Source organism: Protopterus annectens, chromosome 1.part2 (genome assembly GCF_019279795.1).
Source record: "Protopterus annectens isolate FY-2018-M chromosome 1.part2, PAN1.0, whole genome shotgun sequence".
NCBI lineage: Eukaryota > Metazoa > Chordata > Ceratodontiformes > Protopteridae > Protopterus > Protopterus annectens.
The window spans coordinates 691,186,776-691,207,737 of NC_056727.1; the positions used below are offsets into that span (position 1 = coordinate 691,186,776).

The window sequence follows — 20,962 nt, forward strand, 5'->3', positions numbered from 1 at the left end:
ATTCCCATTGTTAGTATGATCCAACTGTAGCTGTTTAGTTGATGTGTGCTCTATTGTTTACTCCTGATATATGCCAGCTGTGGGCATGTGTACTATGGTCACCTAACTGTAAATGCACATCTTCATAGTGTGTTTTATGTTGACCTGGATTCCAGAGTTAGCATTACTTGAAAGTACATTGATGTTCTTCGCGTTTCACTGTTGCAGTCATTACATTTAGGTAATCTGCTGGCAGGTTGCCCTCAGTCTGCCTGAATGACAAAGTCTTGGGTCCTGCATCGGTTGCGGTCTTCTCTTCCATGACGTCAGGTCGTCAGGGGTGTAAAACATGCAAACGCCATTTTCTTTAGTCTTTCTTGCCGCATGGTGCCCGAAGCAGAAGCATTTCACAAGTGCCGGTCGGCAGACTACTGAAATATTCGAGTTTGAGTTTCAGAACCGAAGTCTTCACTAAAGCTAAGTACCCTGTTGGGGAAATTTCTTTCTTGCTTTTTACTGGTCAGAAAAAGGTAATAATTGTATTACTTGTGGGAAGCAAATACCTCATAAGGATTTCCATTTATACTGTATTCCTTACCTAGGCCCTGATCACAACGTGCATGGCTGTCGGTTTTGTGCTAGATTTAACCAATGCACTATTAAGCATCGGTATATTTTTGCATCAAAGTATTTTTTAAATAGATTTAACTACCCAGCAATGTCGTCGGATAGCAATCCGACTACCGGAGTGCATAAAAAACGCAAAGAAAAGGACAGAGAAAGGCAGTCGAGATCCAAAACCGACGATGAAGCTTCTCCTAAGCCAGTCGCCGGTACTCAGTGAGGTGCTTTTGCAGCCCCTGATACCCGCTACCTTCGAGTCGCAGGCCTCTACCAACACCCATGTGGAGTCCGGCATGCCGCAAGATACTCGAGGTATTGGACTGATGGATGTATCTCCCTCGGATGGGTCCGGAGCCGCTGGGCAGGCACAGGCTTCTGAGGGTGTTTTAGACATTGTGGATGATGTGTTTTCGGAGTCAAGCTTGACCCCTGACTCCTTACCTCCGGCTCCCACTAAGCCTGACAGATATTACAGGGTCCCTGACTCACATACATTTTTATTTAGAAACCCTGCTGCTGATCCTGAAACTATTTCACAGGGTCCAAAGGGAGTTAAGGCCTCAACAGCAAAAAATCTTACCCCCTCTGACAGAGATTCAAGGGCACTGGACAGATGGGGGAAAAAAGGTTTATACATCTGCAACCTTGGCAATCAGGGCCTTAAACTGTCATTTTCATATGCTTAAGTACCAACAACATGTTATGGGATTGCTGAAAGAAAATGATGTTGATTTCAGAATGTGCAGAAAATAAAGAATTGCAGGAATTATTGCATGCAGCTGAACAAGTTGGAAAGCATACTTTGCAATGTGGTTTTGATTCTTTAGAGGCCTCCTGCAGGGCCGCCGTTACTGGATCTGTGATTAGGAGGCATGCCTGGTTAAAGGAACAAAATTTGCCTGATCATGTTAAAGCTAAATTGCTAGATGCACCTTTTTACAGCATGATTCTCTGTTTAGTGTTAAGGCAGAAGAGGTTTTAAAGAAAATGGAAGACAAAGCTAAGTCTATGCAAACTGTTAAAGACTTCTTACAAGTGCAGCCACCACGATTCAGTAGACACTGGCCTACAAAAAATTGGTCCTTTCATGTGTCAGAGTTCAAAGGGGCAAACCCAGACACCCTAAGGGTTCCAGATACCAGGCACAAGACTCATACAGGTCAAAGCATTGGGGCGCATCCACCTCCAAATCTGGACGAGATAAAGCACAAACCTACAGAAAGCAATCCCAATAACTTCCCTCTGCCCACACCAAGCACTTATCTTTTGGCAGTACCCATAGAGGGAAAATTAGCACCTTTTGCTCAAAATTGGCAGTTAATAACCCAGGACAAGTGGGTACTAAACATCGTATCACAGGGATACAGATTCCATTTCCACACACTGCCAATGGCAAATGGTTGGCCAGATCTGCCAAAAAATCAATGGGCAGAGGCACAGAAACAGGTTACGTCCCTCATGGATATGGGGGCCATTCAGACAGTACCAGAACAGGAAAAAGGACAAGGTTTTTACTCAAGACTGTTCTTGGTACCCAGAAAGAACAAGGCCTGGTGGCCAGTACTGGATTTATCGATTTTGAACACATACCTGGACATTCCAAAATTCAAAATGCTGACTTTGCAGCAGCTTCTGCCCATGCTGGGCAAGAAAGCTTGGCTGGTGACTTTAGACCTAAAAGAGGCATAACTGCATGTCCCAATAAGACAGTCGTGCAGAAGATACCTCAGATTCAAGGCTGGCTTAATGCATTACCAATTCTGTACACTGCCCTTTGGCTTATGTACTGCGCCCAGGGTCTTTACAAAGTGCCTGGCACCAGTAATTGCATTTTGCAGACAAAGAAGTATACAAATATATCCTTACTTGGACGATGGTCTCATTCAAGCAGAGAACAAGGAGACACTTCTTCGACACCTGGCGTTTGTGAAAAGGCTTCTAACATGCCTAGGGTACACAATAAATGAAAAGAAATCACAACTGGTACCCTCTCAAAAGATAACATTCCTGGGTGCAAGCTTGATTACAACTGCCCAGATGGCTTACCTCATGCCAGACAAAGGCAACTGACTACTTACTTCAAACTGATGGCACCAAAAACATAGTCTTCTGCAAGACAAATTCTGCAGGCTCTGGGCTTTATGGCATCCTTCATCCTGCTAATTCCATATGCAAGGCTTTATATGAGGGAACTTCAATGGTACCTAAAATGTTTATGGAGTCAACATTCACACACTTTGGAAACAATGATTCCTCTCATTCCCTGCCTGCAACGGGAGTTTCTGTGGTGGGCGAAGGCCTGTCACCAAAACATGGGACGGCCCTTCACTCTATCCCCTGCCAGCCAAACCTTAACAGATGCATCAGATTATGCCTGGGGGGCCGACCTGGCAGGAAGGTACATTCAGGGCATATGTGCACCAAAACAAATGCATCTACATATCAACGAGAAAGAAATGCTAGCTGTTCAAAATGCCCTAACAGCCTTCAAGGGCTTACTTCATCCAGGACAACTACTGATAAAGATGGACAACACCACAGTCATGTGGTATATAAACAAGCAAGGGGGCACACACTCATACCCCTTTTGCAGATTAGCCATGGCACTGTGGGACACAGCTTTGACCTACCAAATACATCTTCAAGCTCAATTCCTGCCAGGAAAACAAAACACTCTGGCAGACAATTTAAGCAGAAACGTTCTGGATCCTCACAAGTGGAAACTAAATGCACAAGTCTTCAACATGATAACAGAGAAATGGGGGAGAACAGACATAGATCTATTTGCCTCTCCTCAGATTTATCAATTGAAAAGATTCTGCACAAGGACTTATCACAGACAGGCATGGAAGGTGGACACCCTATCCTTCATTTGGAAAAACCTATCAGTTTACGGCTTTCATTCTCTACCTCTTTTATCCAAGGTCCTCCTAAAAGTCAGACAAGAGAAGCCAAAGATGATATTAATTGCCCTGGACTGGCCCTGCCAATACTGGCACCCAATCCTAAGGAACTAGTCTCAATACCCAGCTTGGACCTTGCCTCAAAGACCACAACTACTCTTCCAGCAAAACAATCAGATCCTGCACAGTCAACTACAGACTCTGAACCTGGCAGCATGGCTTATCATATAATCATACAAACGACACCTCTCCGTAAAGCTGTGATGGATGTCATTTTGGAAACTTATACTGACAAATGGAAGAGATTCTGTGCTTGGAATCGAGCACAAGGGACTGATACAGCAAAACCACATATTCCTCAGATATTACAATACTTAACTGAGATGCTTGACAAAGGCCTATCTTTCTCATCAATCACAATCCATGCCTCTGCCATTTCGGCTCATTACAATACAACGCCACCAATTTTTTCTCATCCTTTACTAAAGCAGTATCTTAGAGGAGCCAAAACTTTAAGACCTCCTAGAAGATCACCACTACCTGCATGGGACCTCAATTATGTGTTGGAAATGCTCACCCTGCCTCCATTTGAACTAGCACCTACCGCTGATATAAAGTTCTTATCATGGAAGACAGCTCTGCTGCTAGCAATTACTTCAGCAAGAAGAGTTTCAGAGCTACAGGCCCTCATGGCTGTTGAGCCTTTTATCATATTTTACCCAGACAGGGTGCCTCTGAGGACAAATCCTACTTTTATGCCTAAGGTGGTTTCCAGTGTGGCTCTTAACCAAACAATTCATCTGCCAATCTTTTATCCAAATCCGCAGAACAAAGGGGAGAGAATCCTGCATTCCTTGGACGTACACAGCTAAGATTCTACTTGAGGAGGACTAAAGCTCTAAGAAAAACTGAGCAATTACTAGTGTCATATGCTGCAGAATCAGAAGGAAAGGCTATTTCAAAGCAGACTATTTCAAAGTGGATAAGCCACTGCATCCGTTTCTGCTATTTGCACCATGGTAAACCTGTGCCCAAGGGCATTAGGTCTCATTCCACCAGAGTTGCAGCTACTTCAGCAGCATTTCTCAGAGGAGTACCAACCAGACACATTCTAGAGGCTGCTACTTGGAGTTCTGTTCACACCTTTACAAAGCATTACCATTTGCCTCTCTACTCTTAAGTCCATTGCAGGCTTTGCTACTGTAGTGCTGCAGGGCCTTATAGCCGCACCTAATGCTGTTTAGCTCCAGCCTCCCAACTATAGCTTGGGGATTCTACCCAAAAGTAATGACTGCAACAGTGAAACACGAACAGTTGTGTACACTTACCATAAATGTAGATGTTCGAGTGTATTCACTGTTGCAGTCCAGGTTACCCTCCCGCCATCCCCCTGTCATTCTAAAGTTTATCTTTCCTTCTCTATCTTCTACAACCTGTGTGGTGTATTTGCTTGTAGATGAAGGTAAAGTTTATATTGATGCATGTATGTATATATATGTATATACATATATATATATATATATATATATATATATATATATATATACATAAATGTATATATATATACATAAATATATATAATATTGCTGCCTTTTTGGGGGCACCTGACATCGGTGGCAAGAAAAAGTAAAGAAAATGGCGTTGGCTGCATGTTTTATACCCCTGACGACCTGATGTCATGGAAGAGAAGACAGCAACCGACGCAGGACCCAAGACTTTGAAATTCAGGCCGACTGAGGACAACCTGCTAGCAGATTACCCAAATGTAATGACTGCAACAGTGAATACACTCAAACATCTACATTTATGGTAAGTGTACAAAACTGTACTTTTACCAGCCCTATGACAGAAATGATCGACACTAAGAAGTTTATCAGAAATTTTTAGTTGTTAACCATATCATTAAACTGAGAAAATTGCTGTAACTCTTAGTGTTTTTTAACAAAGGCTTTACCTCTCCCCTAGTGCTTCCACAACCTTGCTATTTATGTAGGGTAACTTTAAGATCTCTTTACTTTAAGTTAAAGGGAATATTGTGACTTACAACAGTCTTGATTGTTTTATACACGTTGACTTGAGCATGTTTGTGATCTCATTTTGCAGTTTTTATCACAAATGTATCATAATTTTTGCCTAGCACCCATTTAAAAACATGTTGCCCTGAAGTCTTCTTCCTTGTAAAAACATCTGCCATTTTTGAGGTAATTTGTGGTTACAGCTTGTAAATTCTGCCCTTATGTTCGATTCACTGAAGAAGGCCTTTAAAAATAAGGTGCAAAAAATCTTGGGAGTGAGTTCTAGATGTCCTTCCTATGATCAGTGTTACAGTATTACTAAGTTGGGATATCTTGTCAGGGATAGCCACATGTCTGCCTAATATACCAAAGCCCTAGGTATCTTTCTGCCATACCATACATCTGATGTATGACCTAAGCATGCCATGGCCACAAGGTACATATATGGGCAGAAAGTACCTCAGGACTTTCTCGCTGCTAGCTCAAACACTAAACCTGCATTTCTTTGTCAGCCTGTTAGTCATTTTGACTGTTGCCCGTTCCATTTACCTTTGGCAGAGGAGTATCACTGGGGAAACTTCCACTATTTCCTATTTTTTGACAAAATATTAACCTTTTTCTCATGTCAGCTAACAAGGGAAAATGTAATTGTAGGAGGCAAATACCTTACAGGGACAACCACTTTAAATTTCTTTTTTGACTAGGAGTCCGTCAGTGTTCTAAAAATGATTCCTTATGCCATTCTTTCATATTTAAGAACCTTAGGAGCAGTTTGTCCATCATAATATACTTAGAAAACCAAAGACTCAAGGAGCTTGTGTGTGTGAAGGTGGAAACTGACTCCTTTTGATTGGACATCCCGCATCAACTGAAAAAGATGATGAAAAAATCTAAATAAGATATTTTGGCTGTCTGGTTGGACCTAAACATCTGTACTGTGTCTCCTGATGAGTCCTCAGATAATCCCGATATTTCATGTACTATCTCTGTTAAGATCATACTGGTGGACAACATGTAATGGCCCTCTAGCATGTCCACACTGATGGATCAGATGGCTACCTTATCCATAAAGGAGGAGCCAAGGCTGATTTACTTCAGAGGGACCTGACAGCATTTCTCAAATTCTGGTTTGAGATGAAATACCGGGTTCCTCTGGTAGAGTACGTTAAGGATCTGGGCCTCCTCATTATGTCCAAGCTACTCTCCACTATGAAAAAACAGAATTCAAAGCATACCTAGCCGCCTCCCCCAGTCAGTAGAGACCCTCAGGAGGAGTGGTTTGAATTCTCCCATGTTCTGTACAAGGATTTGGAATCTTAGAAGCCCCCCTAATTATTTTCTTATGGTCCTCCCACTGTTTCCTCTCAGAAGTCACAAGCCAGGACTCAGCACAGCAGGAAAAGATCCACACTTTATTCGCAATGTTGAGCGCTTTCCTCCTTCTTACAAGGACTTCCTCAGAACAAAGAATAATTTCCCCTCCCAGCTTTTTATATAAGAACACAATTAGAATATTTAATCAATTAAATATTCTCACAAAATTTAAAAACACAGAAATAAATATGAAGAATATTAAAAATGCATGATATTGTAAAAAAAGAGCATACGTCTCAAAAATATATATATATATATATATATATAAATAAATGATGACAACATTTAACCAAAAATGTTTTTTTAGTTTTAAAATGCATGAAATGGCTGTCATTTCATTAATTCCTGGATATTCAGTTCCATTCAATTTCAACTGCCATTTAAGCTCACAAATATCCAAATGGATGTCTAAGGTTCTTCCTTGTGTATATTTCACTATATGTTGGATAACTAGAAACTTAAACTTATGATCTTATAATCATGGATATCTTTACTAAGTGCATTGGTTGATTTATTGTGCTTAATATCCAATAAATGTTCAGCCATCCTATTTTTAAGCTGCCTACTGGTTTTCCTTATGTAAAAAATTGGACATTGGGTACACTTGGCCAAATAAATCACATTAGAACTGCAGCAATTAAAATGCCCATGAATGGGTATACTATTGTTTAATCTAAATACCTCAAAGGTTTCCAATTTAAATGAGCAATAATTACACATTACACTTGAAATTCCCTTTCCTTCTATTGGTATGTATATCTGTCACATACTCAGCAGTTTCCAGAATATGTTTGAAGGATCTATACTTCCTATGTACCAGCATAGGTGTTTTACCCACCTTGTGTCCAGTGCTGGTGTCACATTGCAAAATACCCCAGTTATTTAAAATAATGCCAGTTACATTTGATGTATCCAACTTAAAAGTGGTTATAAAACTTACCAAAGTTTTACTTTCAAGTGAAAGATCTATCTTCTGCTGACAAAGTCTTACCCCACGTACACTTGCTAAAAGCGGATTATAAAAGCCAATCTTAAGTTTATTTACGACTTCATCAAATATATTATTTAATAGCCCAATGGGATAGCCTCTCTTTAAAAACAATTGTCTTATAAAAAACATTTCCGTAATGAAGTCAACCACCTTTGTGATCATTCTAGCAGCTTGCACCATCTGGCCTTTTACAATAGACCTTTTTTGAAAAGAAGGGTGCCAGTTGTTATAATCAAGGTAAGAATTTGAAAAAGTAGGCTTCCTATATATTGATTAATTTAATAAGTTGTTACCTTTATCAAAGGTCAAATCTACATCAAGATATGAAATGTGTGAATCACTGAATGCACGGGTAAACTTTAAAAAGTCCACAGTATTATTTGTATATGGTACCTGTCCTCTCAGAAGTGACAGGGGGGATTTATCTTCTTCAGTGGAAGAAGATTCAGACTCTTAAGGAGATTCCGTAGCTTACTGTTTTCAGATACATTCCCTTGTCTGAGGAAGAGGATACTACATCCCCTAATTCCCTGCAGGAGGGTTTTCCTTTGGTGATACAGCACATAAGATGATGCTTGTCTGATATTCAGAAGAGATATTAAGACTTGGTCATGGGGGTTCCTAAACCCTCTGCCATTTCTCTAGTTCTGGAGACTTTGCAAGACATATTCATCACAGCTTCTGTGAATTCTGAGAGCAAGCCTCTGACAACTAAGAAGTTTGATAAGTTCTATAAGGTGTTCGACACCCATATATTTTTATATAAAAACCCATCATCTGACCCTGCTGTCGATTCATTGAAGTCTCTCAAACCCTTTTAATCTCTTTCCCTCTTCAAATGCCCATCCTAATTATAAGGACAGTAGGTGTATTGACAGATAAGGAAAGAAGGTGTACACACTTTTATCTCTGACCTTTCATGTCTTAAATTACTAGATACATATGATCAGATATTTATCTCCCTTAGTAGTTTGGACAGGCTGCTCCCTAATGTACCAGAGTCCGATCCCAAGTCTTCTGTTTCTTTGCTCAGTGCTGCTTCCCAAATTGCAAAGCATTCTGTTCAGGACAGCTGTAGTGCACCTCAGGCTTCCTCTATAGTAGCTGCTGTTTCTCTTGTGAGGAGGGTCATTTGACTTCGGATTCAGTCTGCGTCTGAGAATGGTAAATCTAAACTCGATACCTCTCTGGATAGAGATCTCTATTTGGTTCAGCTGCTACTAACATTTTTAAGATTTTTAAGAACCTTTGAAAAAGGTAAAGTAGTTAAGGAATTTGAACATATTCTCTCTCTCTCATCCCTAGATTTCAAAGGAACTACACTGCCAAAGCTCTTTCTTTCATAAAGATCTGAAGCCCCACTCCCTCAAAAAGGGTAAAAGATGCTCAGAAAAGAGATAACAGAACAAACCTAAGCAGGAATTTAATAACCCTCCATTTCCTGACAAGCCGTCTTCCTTGTGACTGCCTGCCTCTCCCTTACCACCACCTCATCAGCCTATCCTTAACCCCTCTGTCAAAAAAACTTTGCCTATCCCTCCCAGCTTGGCAGATAGTCACCTTAGATGTCTGGATTCCAACAGTCATTTATAATAGTTGCAAAATGTCATGGCTTTTTCTGCCTCTCCAAGCAGACATTCCTCCTGTCCCTTTAAGTCAGCTCCATTTAATTCCACTAATGTGGGAGTTATTTCTCCATGGCACTGTAGAACTGATGTGTTTTTTAACCTAGCTTCTTTCTAGTTCCCAGAAAATAATGGAAATGGTAGCCCATTCTGGACAAGTCACTTCTCAGTTTATGAGAGTCCCAGAATTCAAAATGGTCACCCTGCAGACTGCTTCCATTGATTTTGCCCCAGGCCTTTTTGGTGACGTTGGGCATAAAAGGTGCATATCTGCATATTCCAGTCCATACAAACCACAGGACATTTTTAAGGTTCTCTGATGTTCTTCATCTCACATTGCTGCAGTCCTTACATATGGGTAGTCCGCTGTCCTCGGTCGGCCCGAATACCAAAGTATTAGGCTGACGTCGGTCAAGGCGCTTAAAACTGACATCAGGACGTCAGGGTACAAAAGCGCATGACCGACGTCATTTCCTCAGTCTTTTTTGCCGCATGCTCCGATGCAGAAGCAGCGTTGCAAGTGCCGTTCGGCGTTCTGAAATTTTTCGAATTCGGAGTTTCAGACCGAATCCAAGTTGGCTAAGTACCCCGTTGGGGATTATTTTGGTTTTTTCTTGCCTCAGTGTTTTACCGGATGTCAGAAAAAGTGAATAACTGTATTTCTTGTGGGAAACAGATACCGCATAGGGATTATCATTCTTTGTGTATTCCTTGTTTGGGGCCTGAGCACGACGTTGTTGGGTGTCGCTTTTGTGCTAGGTTCAATAAACGCACTATTAAGCGAAGGTTGGATTGTGCTAGGCTGGTCTTTGGGAAGCGGTGCAATTATAATATGCCGTCGGATTCTCCGGCGCCCGCTTCTGCGAAGAAGCGCAAAGACAAAACAGTTAAACCCAGGCAAGATGAGTCGTCCGTTCCGGACGCCGGTTCTTTAGAGGCTTCAGTGGAACTGGTGGTTCCGACGGAGACTTCTCTGGAGTCTCAGGGGGAGACTTTGATTTTGCAGGAGATGGTCTCTCAGGAGGCAGGTCAGGCTGAAGGGGCTTCCCAAGTTACTGTTCTCCCCTCCCTTCCTAGGGTGGTTAGGCCTTCTCCTTCTGTTTCCAAGGCTTCTCCCAGAGGCAGGCCAGTTTCAGCTTCTGTTGGTGTCACTCCTAGTTCAGCAGGATCTGTGCCTAAGAAGCACATGCTTAAAATGGCAGAAGATTTAATTACTCTGATTAGAGGTTCTATGCCCCCTCCTGGTAAGAGGCCTAGGGTGGAGCCAGAGTTGGGAAGTTTTGAGCAGGCTACGGATATTTCAGAGTCTTCAGCTGAAGACTTGCAGGAGTATTCTCCTTATTCTGATTCTGATGCAGATGATTCCACTCCTTCTGCTTCTCCTCCAGAGGATTTTTCTTTTCAGAGACACTTCATTCTATGAGGGAACATTTTAAGTGGGAAGGTCAGGACTTCTCTGATTCTAGGAAAAGGCTTAGGAGTTTTGCTGTTACCCCAGCATAGGCCCTTGGCTATACCCCTGTTCTGGATGTTGTGGAAGATGTGTTTGCAGAGGCTTCACTTAATCCTGATTCTCTGCCTCCTGCTCCTGTTAAACCGGATAGGTATTACAGGGTGCCTGAGGCTCATAAATATCTTTATAAGAGTCCTAGGGCGGACCCAGAAACTATTAGTCAGGGACCTAAGGGTGTCAAGGCCTCTGTTGTAAAAATCCGGTTCCTCTAGATAAAGAAGCCAGAGCTTTGGATAGATGGGGAAAGAAGGTCTATACATCTTCTACCTTAGCTATGAGGGCTTTGAATTGCCAGTTTCATATGTTGAAATATCAAAACTTTCTTCTTTCTCAATTGAAGTCTAAGGTGGATGCTCTGGCGGAAGGCATTGAGTGTAAAGAGTTGCAAGATTTGGTGCATGTCTCTGAACAAGTGGGTAAGCATTCATTACAGTGTGGTTTTGATGCTGTGCAGGCCTCGTCTAGGGTGGCTGCCACTGGCTCAGTTCTTCGCAGGCACGCCTGGTTAAAGGATCAGAATTTATCTGACCATGTTAAGACAAGGATTTTGGATGCTCCTTTGCAGTCTGATGTGTTGTTTGGTTCACCTGTGGAATCAGTCTTGAAGAAAATGGAAGACAAGGCTAAGTCTATGCAGGCTGTTAAGGATTTGTTGCAAGTTCAGCCTCCAAGTTTAGTAGGAATTGGCCTGCTAAGGGGTGGACGATCCTTCTTATGATTCTCAGTCTAGGGGTAGATCTAGACGTGGTAGGGGCAGAGCTCAGAGTTCTTTCAGGCCTAGAACAGGGAGTTCACCTGCACAATCTTCGGTGAGGGCAGGGGCCAGTCCTTTCGTAAACAGGCCCAATGACCTACTTTTTCAGCTGCCAGATCCTTCTTGCCTGGCAGCACCTTTGGGAGGAAGGTTAGCACTCTTCAAGGAAAATTGGATGTTGATTACCCAAGACAAATGGGTATTGGATATCATACACCAGGGTTACAAGTTTTATTTCCATACCTTGCCTCCTTTCAAAGGCATGCCGGACGTTCCTCCTCAGCAAAGACTAGAGGCTCGCAAGCAAATTTCTTTACTACTTCAAATAGGGGCCATACAAATGGTTCCTCTGCCAGAAGTGGGCCTAGGATTTTATTCTCGCCTGTTTCTAGTACCAAAGAAAGGAAACACGTGGAGACCAATTTTGGATTTATCCATCCTCAACACATATCTGGACATTCCCAAGTTCAAAATGTTAACGTTACAACAGCTTTTACCTCTGCTGGGCAAAGATCACTGGATGGTGACTCTGGATCTCAAAGAGGCTTACCTTCATGTTCCTATCAGGCCCAGTTGCAGGAAGTATCTGCGTTTTCGGGCTGGGACTTCACATTATCAGTTCTCTGCATTGCCCTTTGGCTTATCTACTGCGCCCAGAGTGTTCACGAAGGTTCTGGCTCCAGTGGTAGCTTTCTTCAGGCTAAGAGGAATACAGATCTATCCTTATTTGGACGATTGCCTGATACTGGCTCAAGAAAAGGACAAACTTCTTCATCATTTACAGTATGTGATGGCAGTGTTAAGATGTCTAGGGTATTCTGTGAACGAAATAAAGTCCAGTCTAGTACCCTCTCAGGACATGTGCTTTCTGGGTGTGAGACTGAATACAGCATCCCAGATGGCCTTTTTGACCCCGGACAAACAAAAGAATCTTTCTTTTTACTTCCACCAGTTGTCTCATCAGTCCAGGCTGACTGCAAGGACAGTCCTTCAAGCCTTGGGGTTCATGGCATCTTGTATTCTGGTACTTCCCAATGCCAAACTGCATATGAGGAAGCTACAATGGTATCTCAAGAATGTATGGACACAGCACTGCCAAGATTTGGACACTGTCATTCAAATAATACCTTGCATTCAAAAGGAATTTTTGTGGTGGGCTCAGGAATGTCACCTAAACAAGGGACTCTCTGTGACCCGGCCAGAGGCGAGTCAGATTTTAACGACAGATGCCTCAGACAAAGCTTGGGGAGCTCATCTAAATGGAAAATGGATACAAGATACGTGGCCTGCCAGACTTCAACATCTACATATCAACTTGAAGGAGATGTTAGCAGTCCAATTTGCATTGATAGCTTTCAAGGATTTACTTCTTCCAGGGCAGGTGTTGATTCAAACAGACAACACAACTGTCATGTGGTACATCAACAAGCAAGGGGGAACGCATTCTTATCCCCTATGCAGACAAGCAATGATTTTGTGGGAGACTGCTCTCAGTTTACAGCTAAATCTTCAGGCAAGGTTTCTGCCAGGAGCACAGAACTCCTTAGCAGATGTGTTGAGCAGACAAATTATGGATCCCCACGAGTGGAAATTGGATCCTCATGTATTCCAGAGGTTGACAGTGTTATGGGGAACTCCAGACATAGATCTGTTCGCTTCTCCACTAAATTACCAGCTGCCAAGGTTTTGCGCAAAAAGGTTTCATCCCTCAGCTTGGAAAGTGGATGCTCTCTCATTCAGTTGGAGCAATCTTCACGTGTATGCCTTTCCACCTCTGCCTCTCCACCCAAAGGTACTGCTGAAGGTCAGACAGGACAAGCCAAACATGATTTTAATGGCTCCAGATTGGCCTCGACAGCACTGGTACCCATTACTGAGAAGTCTGGTACAGGAGCCTCCATGGCCTTTGCCTTCGATTCCTCACCTGCTGTCTCAGGAGAACGGTCATTTACTCAATGTCAAACTTCATTCTCTACATCTGACAGCCTGGCATATTCTGGTTTAATCCCTGGAGGGTCTCAGCTTCCACAACAAGTTTTGAATGTTATTTTGGAGGCCAGAAGGCCTAGTACAAGGAAAGTTTACGCAGATAAATGGAGGAGATTTTTATTTTGGAGTACAGCAAAGGACTTTGATGTTTCTAAACCTAATTTAAGTGTGGCGCTTCAATACCTTACTGAGTTATTGGACAAAGGTTTGTCCTTCTCCTCTGTAAAGGTTCATGCTGCAGCAATCTCTGCTCACTATGACTGTGACCCACCATTATTTTCTCAGCCTTTGTTTAAGCAATTCCTTAGAGGGGCAAAGAATATAAGACCCCCACGAGAGCTCCTACTCCTGCTTGGGATCTCAATTTTGTGTTGGAGAAACTCACTCTACAACCTTTTGAGCCTGCAGCATCGGCAGAGTTGAAATATTTATCTTGGAAAACTGCTTTTGTTGGCCATTACCTCTGCGAAGGGTTTCTGAATTACAGGCCCTTATGGCAGTTGAGCCTTTCTTAATTTTCCACAAGGATAGGGTGTCTTTGCACTAACCCTTCTTTTATGCCTAAAGTGGTTTCTAGTGTGGCTTTAAACCAAACTATTCATTTGCCTACTTTTTATGCAAACCCCCAAAATAAAGGGGAAAAGATTTTGCACACTTTGGATATTCACAGACAGTTGCGATATTATTTGAGCAGAACTAAAGGGTTCAGGCAGTCTCAGCAGTTGTTTGTTTCTTTTGCTTTGGGTTCTCAGGGCAAGCCTGTTTCAAAACAAACCATTTCTAAGTGGATTGGTTTTTGTATTGCTTTCTGTTATTCCCATCATGGTAAGGAGATTCCAGCTGGGATTAGGCCTCATTCCACTAGGGCTACTGCCACTTCTACAGCTTTTAAAGGGGCTGGCTACTAAAGATATTTTGGAAGCAGCTACTTGGAGTTCAGTGCATACTTTCTCTAAGCATTACCACCTTCCACTTTACTCTAAATCTAGGGCTGGATTTGCAACTGCAATTTTACAAGGCATGTTGGCAGCTCCTAATGCTTTATAGTTTTGCCATCCTCCCTTACCTCTGCTTTGGGATTCTACCCATATGTAAGGACTGCAGCAATGTGAGATGAAGAACATAGTACAGTTTTGTACCTACCATAAATGTAGATGTTCAAGATCCACATTGCTGCAGTCCAATTTACCTCCCTCCTTCCCTCTGTTGTTGAAGGTGGTGGTGTGGTTTGTGTTGTACATATTGTAAATATGGTTAGTGCACGGGTGGTTGGTTGGGTTTTGCTGGTTTTTGGCTTTGGCCTGTCTTGTTAGGGCCTTCTGACATCTGGGGCAAGAAAAGACTGAGGAAATGACGTCGGTCATGCGCTTTTGTACCCTGACGTCCTGATGTCAGTTTTAAGCGCCTTGACCGACGTCAGCCTAATACTTTGGTATTCGGGCCGACCGAGGACAGCGGACTACCCATATGTAAGGACTGCAGCAATGTGGATCTTCGAACATCTACATTTATGGTAGGTACAAAACTGTACTTTTTGGAATATCATTTTCAGTTCTGTGCTTTGCCTCTTGAACTTAACTGCTATAAGAGTTTTTTATAAACTGCCAAGCTCTGTTGCTTTGTGCAGACTTAAAAATCTTCCCTTATTTGGATGATTTGCTACTTCAGGCTCCTATGAAAGATGGGCTCTTTTTAGACTTCGACTTTACAATGAATCTTCTCTCTCTCTCTGTCTGGGATTCCCATAAACGTGAACAAATCCACACTGATTCCCTCCCAGGATGTAGTGTTTCTGGGTTACAGGCTCAGTTCACTAACAGTGACAGCTTTTCTTCATCAGGAAAAAGTGCATTTCCTATGAGAGTATTTTCAGTCTCTCCTCTTAGATGTGACCTCAGCAAGTTTATGGCCTCCACAATTCTCATGATTCCTTTGGCCAAACTCTACACAAGGAAGATTCATTGGTATCTAAAATCAATCTAAATGCAGCGTTGTCAACCCTTGAACTTTCCAAATTCCTCTCCTGTTTTTCATCAGAGAACTTTGTTGGTGACTCTCTTATATCTCCCTCGACCCAAGGATGTCCTTTCTAGTTCCCCTCCATTTGCCAAAATCTTTTTAAAGATGCTTCAAACCTAGCCTGGGGAAGCCTGTTCCATGAATATAAAGATTCCGGTTGTATGGGAGAGGAAAGACAAGTACTCTGTAAATATTAAGGAAATGAAAGCAGTGATTCTAGCTTTTGCAGTCCTTTAATTAATTGGGATCCCCGGACCCTGGACACCCTTTGGACATTCAGACACCACCACTGTTATGTGATAAGTAAGCAAGATTGGAAAAGATTTTACTGACTTTGCAGGTTGACAGTGATTGCTTGGGACATAGTTATGCAATACCTTCAGGTGCTTTGGGTAGTTTACTTTCCTTTGGGAGGCAATTCAGTGGCAAATTCTTTAGGTAGAATTCATGCAGACCCTCAATAATGAATGCTGAACAGAGAGATCTTCTTACAGATTGTTAATCTGTGGAGCCTTCAGTCAGAACAAGACATCTCAGGTGGTTTTGTTCAAAAATTCCATGCCCAGAAGCTTGGAAAATGGGTGCTGAAATTGATGATTCCTTTGTTTTCCCTTCCGTTCTTTTTATTCCCAGGATTCTCCTGAAAATCAAAAGAACAAGCTGAAAATCTTGCTGGTGACTCCCTTCTGGCCCAGATAGCAATGATTAACGCTTTTTTATTTGGTCCCGGGCATTCGCCACAAGTTACATCTCAGAATGGACTTTCTGACACAAGAAAATGGCTTTCTAGTACATCCCAGTCTTCTGACTCTGAATGTAACACTATGGATGATCTGGTTCTAATACCATTTAGTTACCCAGTTTTTTGAGGATTTACTATAGGTATTGAGGGAGGCTAGGCAATCTGCTACAAGAAAGTCATGTTTCTAAATTGAAAAGATTTTCTGTTTGGTGCCACAAGAAGAGGAGTTATGGCCCTTATCCAGTGGTTCTCTTATTCCATCTTGTTTGATTTGTTAAATTCACAGTTGACATATTCCTCTGTAAAAGCACATCTGCCACCCATTGGCCTTCCTCTCATTAGATCCACATTTGTCTATAGGTTTTGAGGTCAGACCATTTTTAAAAAGGTGTCCTTCATCTCAAGCAACTGTAAAATGCATTCCTCCTCCTTGAACTCTGAATTATGTCTTGGAAAAGTTGACTCACTCCACACACACACACACACACACACACACACACACACACACACACACACACACACACATCTTTGAGCCTGCCCGTACTGCTTTCTTTAAAGTTTTCCACCAGTCCTGTTAGTGGCCATTTCTTCTGCCACAAAGGTTTCTGAGTTGCAAGCCCTCATGATCTCTCTTTTTTTAAATATGAAGATAAGGTTATGCTCAGGACTAACTGTTCTTTTATACTTGAAGTGGTCAATTTGATGTCTTTGAATCTACCTACCTTTTTCCATTCTCCTCAAAGCAAGGGGGAGAGAATTTTGCACTTTTTAGATGTTCATAAGCAACTGAGGTATTACTTGACAAAGCTAAATCTATCAAAGAATAACAGCTTTTAATTTACTTTCAGGGTAAAAAGTTGGGATATTCTGTTACCATGCAAACTATTTTCAATTGGATCTCCTCCATTTTCTTTTTTGCTCCTTTCGTAACGAATGACATTTGACTAGGCCTGTTGATTCTTCTGGTACTTTTTTTCATGGGCCTTGATTCCAGAAATATCTTGGAAGCTGCTACTCTGTCATTAATTCATACCCTTACAAGGTATAACAAGATTTATGTCATTTCCTAATGCTAGGGTTGGATTTGTTGTTTAAGGAATTTTGGACTCGTGTTGTGTGCCTCATTCCTCCTTCCTGAACCCTTGGAAAGCTTTAGGACTCTTCCCAACTGTTTGTAGTACTGCAGCAGTGATTATATGAAGAACATAGTATAGTTGTATAAGATCTTACCATAACAGTAAATGCCTGGCTGATTGTTGTGATGCAGTATTGCATCACTCCCTCCTTCCCCCTTCTTTGTCTTATTTTCTGTTTAGGTTGATTTAATATCCTGTACTTCTCTCTAGTTTTGGTTGACGGCTGATATCCTGGCAGAATTTTCGGCTATCCCTTGCAAATATATACATACTGTTAGTAATACTGCAACAGTGATCATTTGGACATCTGCTCTATGATAAATTAATTGTACTCAACTGTCTTTTCACATGATCTTCGGGAAGGCTGTCTGAATTTAGTGCCTTATTCCTGCTTTCCATTTTATATATAACTGGTTATTCAAGCTGCAGAAGGATTTTGTTTAGGTGAGTAAGTATTTGTAGTTTGGTATTTTCATCCAGACGGAACCTTACAAATTTGTTAAGCACTTAAGAACACTAAGGTGTGCATACCTCCCAATCCCAACCTAAGTATGCTGCTACTTAGGCCCAAAGGGTGGCATGCCTCCATGAGGATGTAAATCTGAATTTTTTTTAATGCTTTATAGGAGAGTGTTACAGAGAAGTACCCAGGTATTTCATCGTGTTTTATGGAGGTCACTTGAAGATGAGATAATATGGTGGGTACTTGTGTATATGTTGCTTTTGTTTCTGTTTAGTGGAGCACCTCCTTAAGTTTCTAAGGAAAGGAAAATGTGTTAATTTGTGGTTGCCAACAAATGATTTAATGAAGGCTTTGATGACTGAGTAATTAAGTAGTTGGAGCCTGTAAATCTGTGTTGAAAAAGATAACACTTTTAACAGCATATTTTGGCTGTTGTTTTAGATCACTGTTATTGGTCGTTATGGAAGTACAAATGCCAGAGCTAAGATACCTTTGGGGTTTTACTATGGTCATACCTACATCTTACCGTGGGAGAATGAACTGAAGCTAATGCACGATCCATTGAGAGGAGAAGTGGAATCTTCAAACCAGCCAGACATGGACCAGCATTTAACAATGATGGTGGCATTACAAGAAGACATCCAGTGCAGGTCAGTTTTAAGAAAGAATATATGTATATATATATATATATATATATATATATATATATATATATATATATATATATATATATATATATATGCAGCTTGTGCTATCAGCTTTCATCAGAGGTCTTCAAAGAAATATAGGTACTACTGCCTTATTCTAGTTGTACTGCTTCAGTTTGCGGTCATCTTTTTGAGTACAGTACATGGTAACGGAACATTTTTATTATGGTTAATTTTCCTTTTTGAGTGTCTTTATCAAATTTTCAAAAATCAGGTCTAAATATTTACATATTCATTGTATGTTTGTCCTCAGAAGTAGACTTGAGAGAACTGTAAATAGGTCATTTACATAAAACATAAAAATGCTACATATATACAGACTTTATAAAAACAGAAGTTAACAAAAGAGAAAAAAAAAAACAGAATGGTATTTGACTGAGACTGGCAGCAGTTTTTTTGACAGCCTGTTTCTTCAAGTGGGCTACTCTTTCCTGACCCGATATATTAAGTAAATGGGTATAGGAGATGACCCCTCACCCCCACGTTTGTGTGTGTGTGTGTGTATATATATATATATATATATATGTATATATATATATATGTATGTATATATATATATATATATATATGTATATATATATATATATATATATATATATATATATATATGTATATATATGTATGTATATATATGTATATATATATATATATATATATATATATATATATATATATATATATATATATATATATAGGTTCACTTTATAATCTTGAAATACCGAATTTCAGTGTTTCGAGACTATAAAGTCAAATGTTCGGAATGGCGAAAGTGCATAACCACGAATCCAAATATTTCAAATTCATGGTTATGCTGTAACAGTGCGTGACATAGAATGTGTTGTATGGATGGTTTCGGTTTAGTATGTGGATTTAGGTACAATTTAACATAAGTTACTAATTTATAAGGGTTTTGGGTAGGTGTGTGAGTGTATGTGACTGTGTTTGCAAGTTCTATGTGTGGGTTAGGGTAGGCAGGTAAAAGTATGAGTTTTTAAATGTTGAATGTGGTGGTGTTTGTATATATGTGATGTGTGTGCTCTAGGGAGTGTAGAATGTGCGGTTGTGAGTTTGCTGTCTTTTTCAGTTTGGTGTGATGTTGGAGTTATACTATTTAAGTAGTAAGGGTGTGGGGGGGTGCAGGGGAGCTTGCCCCCCACTTGCTTATTTGTAGTGTAGGTTTGTTAGTTTGTATTGTTATGTTTGTGTTGTGTTTTTAGTGTGGTGTTTGTGTAGTGTGTGGTGTGTTGCACATCGCAATTTTAAATTTTGCGGTTTTGGAGTTTCAGTGTTGCTTAGATTTGACTTTATAGTCTCGAAATAATGAATTTTGATGTTTCAGTATTTCGAGATTATAAAGTGAATCCATATATATATATATATATATATATATATATATATATATATATATATATATATATATATACATATATACATACATACATACATACAAACAAACGCACACACACGCAAATCAAGCTCCACTCAAGTAACCCGCACGCGAGATCTCATCCTGGTCTGTGACAATAGGACTTGTCAGCGGGACAGATTTGTGAGCCATGGACTGGACTCCCCCTTTTGTGGAATAGACTCCCTCTGCACATAATGCAGAGTACCTCATTAAACCTTTTTAAGCACAACCTGGATAACTGGAGATGAGGAACAGAAAATACAGCCGTCATATTCCACCTATGTCCCTGCTGGACAATGGCATAGGGTGCTGACTTGTTGGAACACGAGCCAAATTCTTGGCTAGGTTTGTAAGGGCCTCAGGGCCAATAGCCAAGTAACTTCCTATGATCCTATATGGGGGACTTGCTGTCCATAACATCCAAGACTGTCTGTAGCAGCTGTTATATCTTCAGTTTCTCAGTAATAGACCTCTCAGAAAATGTTCATCGTTATCATTAGTCATATTCCAGTGACACACGTTAACCCTTGTGTTATTACCACTTTATGTATAAATGTAACTGAAGAACTAAACATTGATTGTGTTATCGTCCACTTCCCTAATAATCTACCATTTCCTCCCCACTTTTCACTGTATGTACTCACTTTTACTTTTGCCCTTTCAATGTCCCTTCCACTTGCCCTCTGTGTTTCACCCATATTTTCCCTCAACCATCTGTTC

At 40.9% G+C, this 20,962-nt stretch overlaps 1 protein-coding gene across 8 annotated transcripts in view; it reads left to right on the top strand.

The window, feature by feature from the left end:
• The window catches only part of BIRC6 (baculoviral IAP repeat containing 6), a 4,524,268-nt gene that overhangs the window by 1,960,354 nt on the left and 2,542,952 nt on the right, over positions 1 to 20,962 (top strand). For all 8 annotated transcript variants that reach the window (XM_044058419.1, XM_044058463.1, XM_044058448.1 and 5 more), the window contains exon 28: positions 18,569 to 18,777. In XM_044058419.1, coding sequence (XP_043914354.1) covers positions 18,569 to 18,777 — 209 coding nt within the window. The remainder of the gene's footprint in view (positions 1 to 18,568; positions 18,778 to 20,962) is intronic.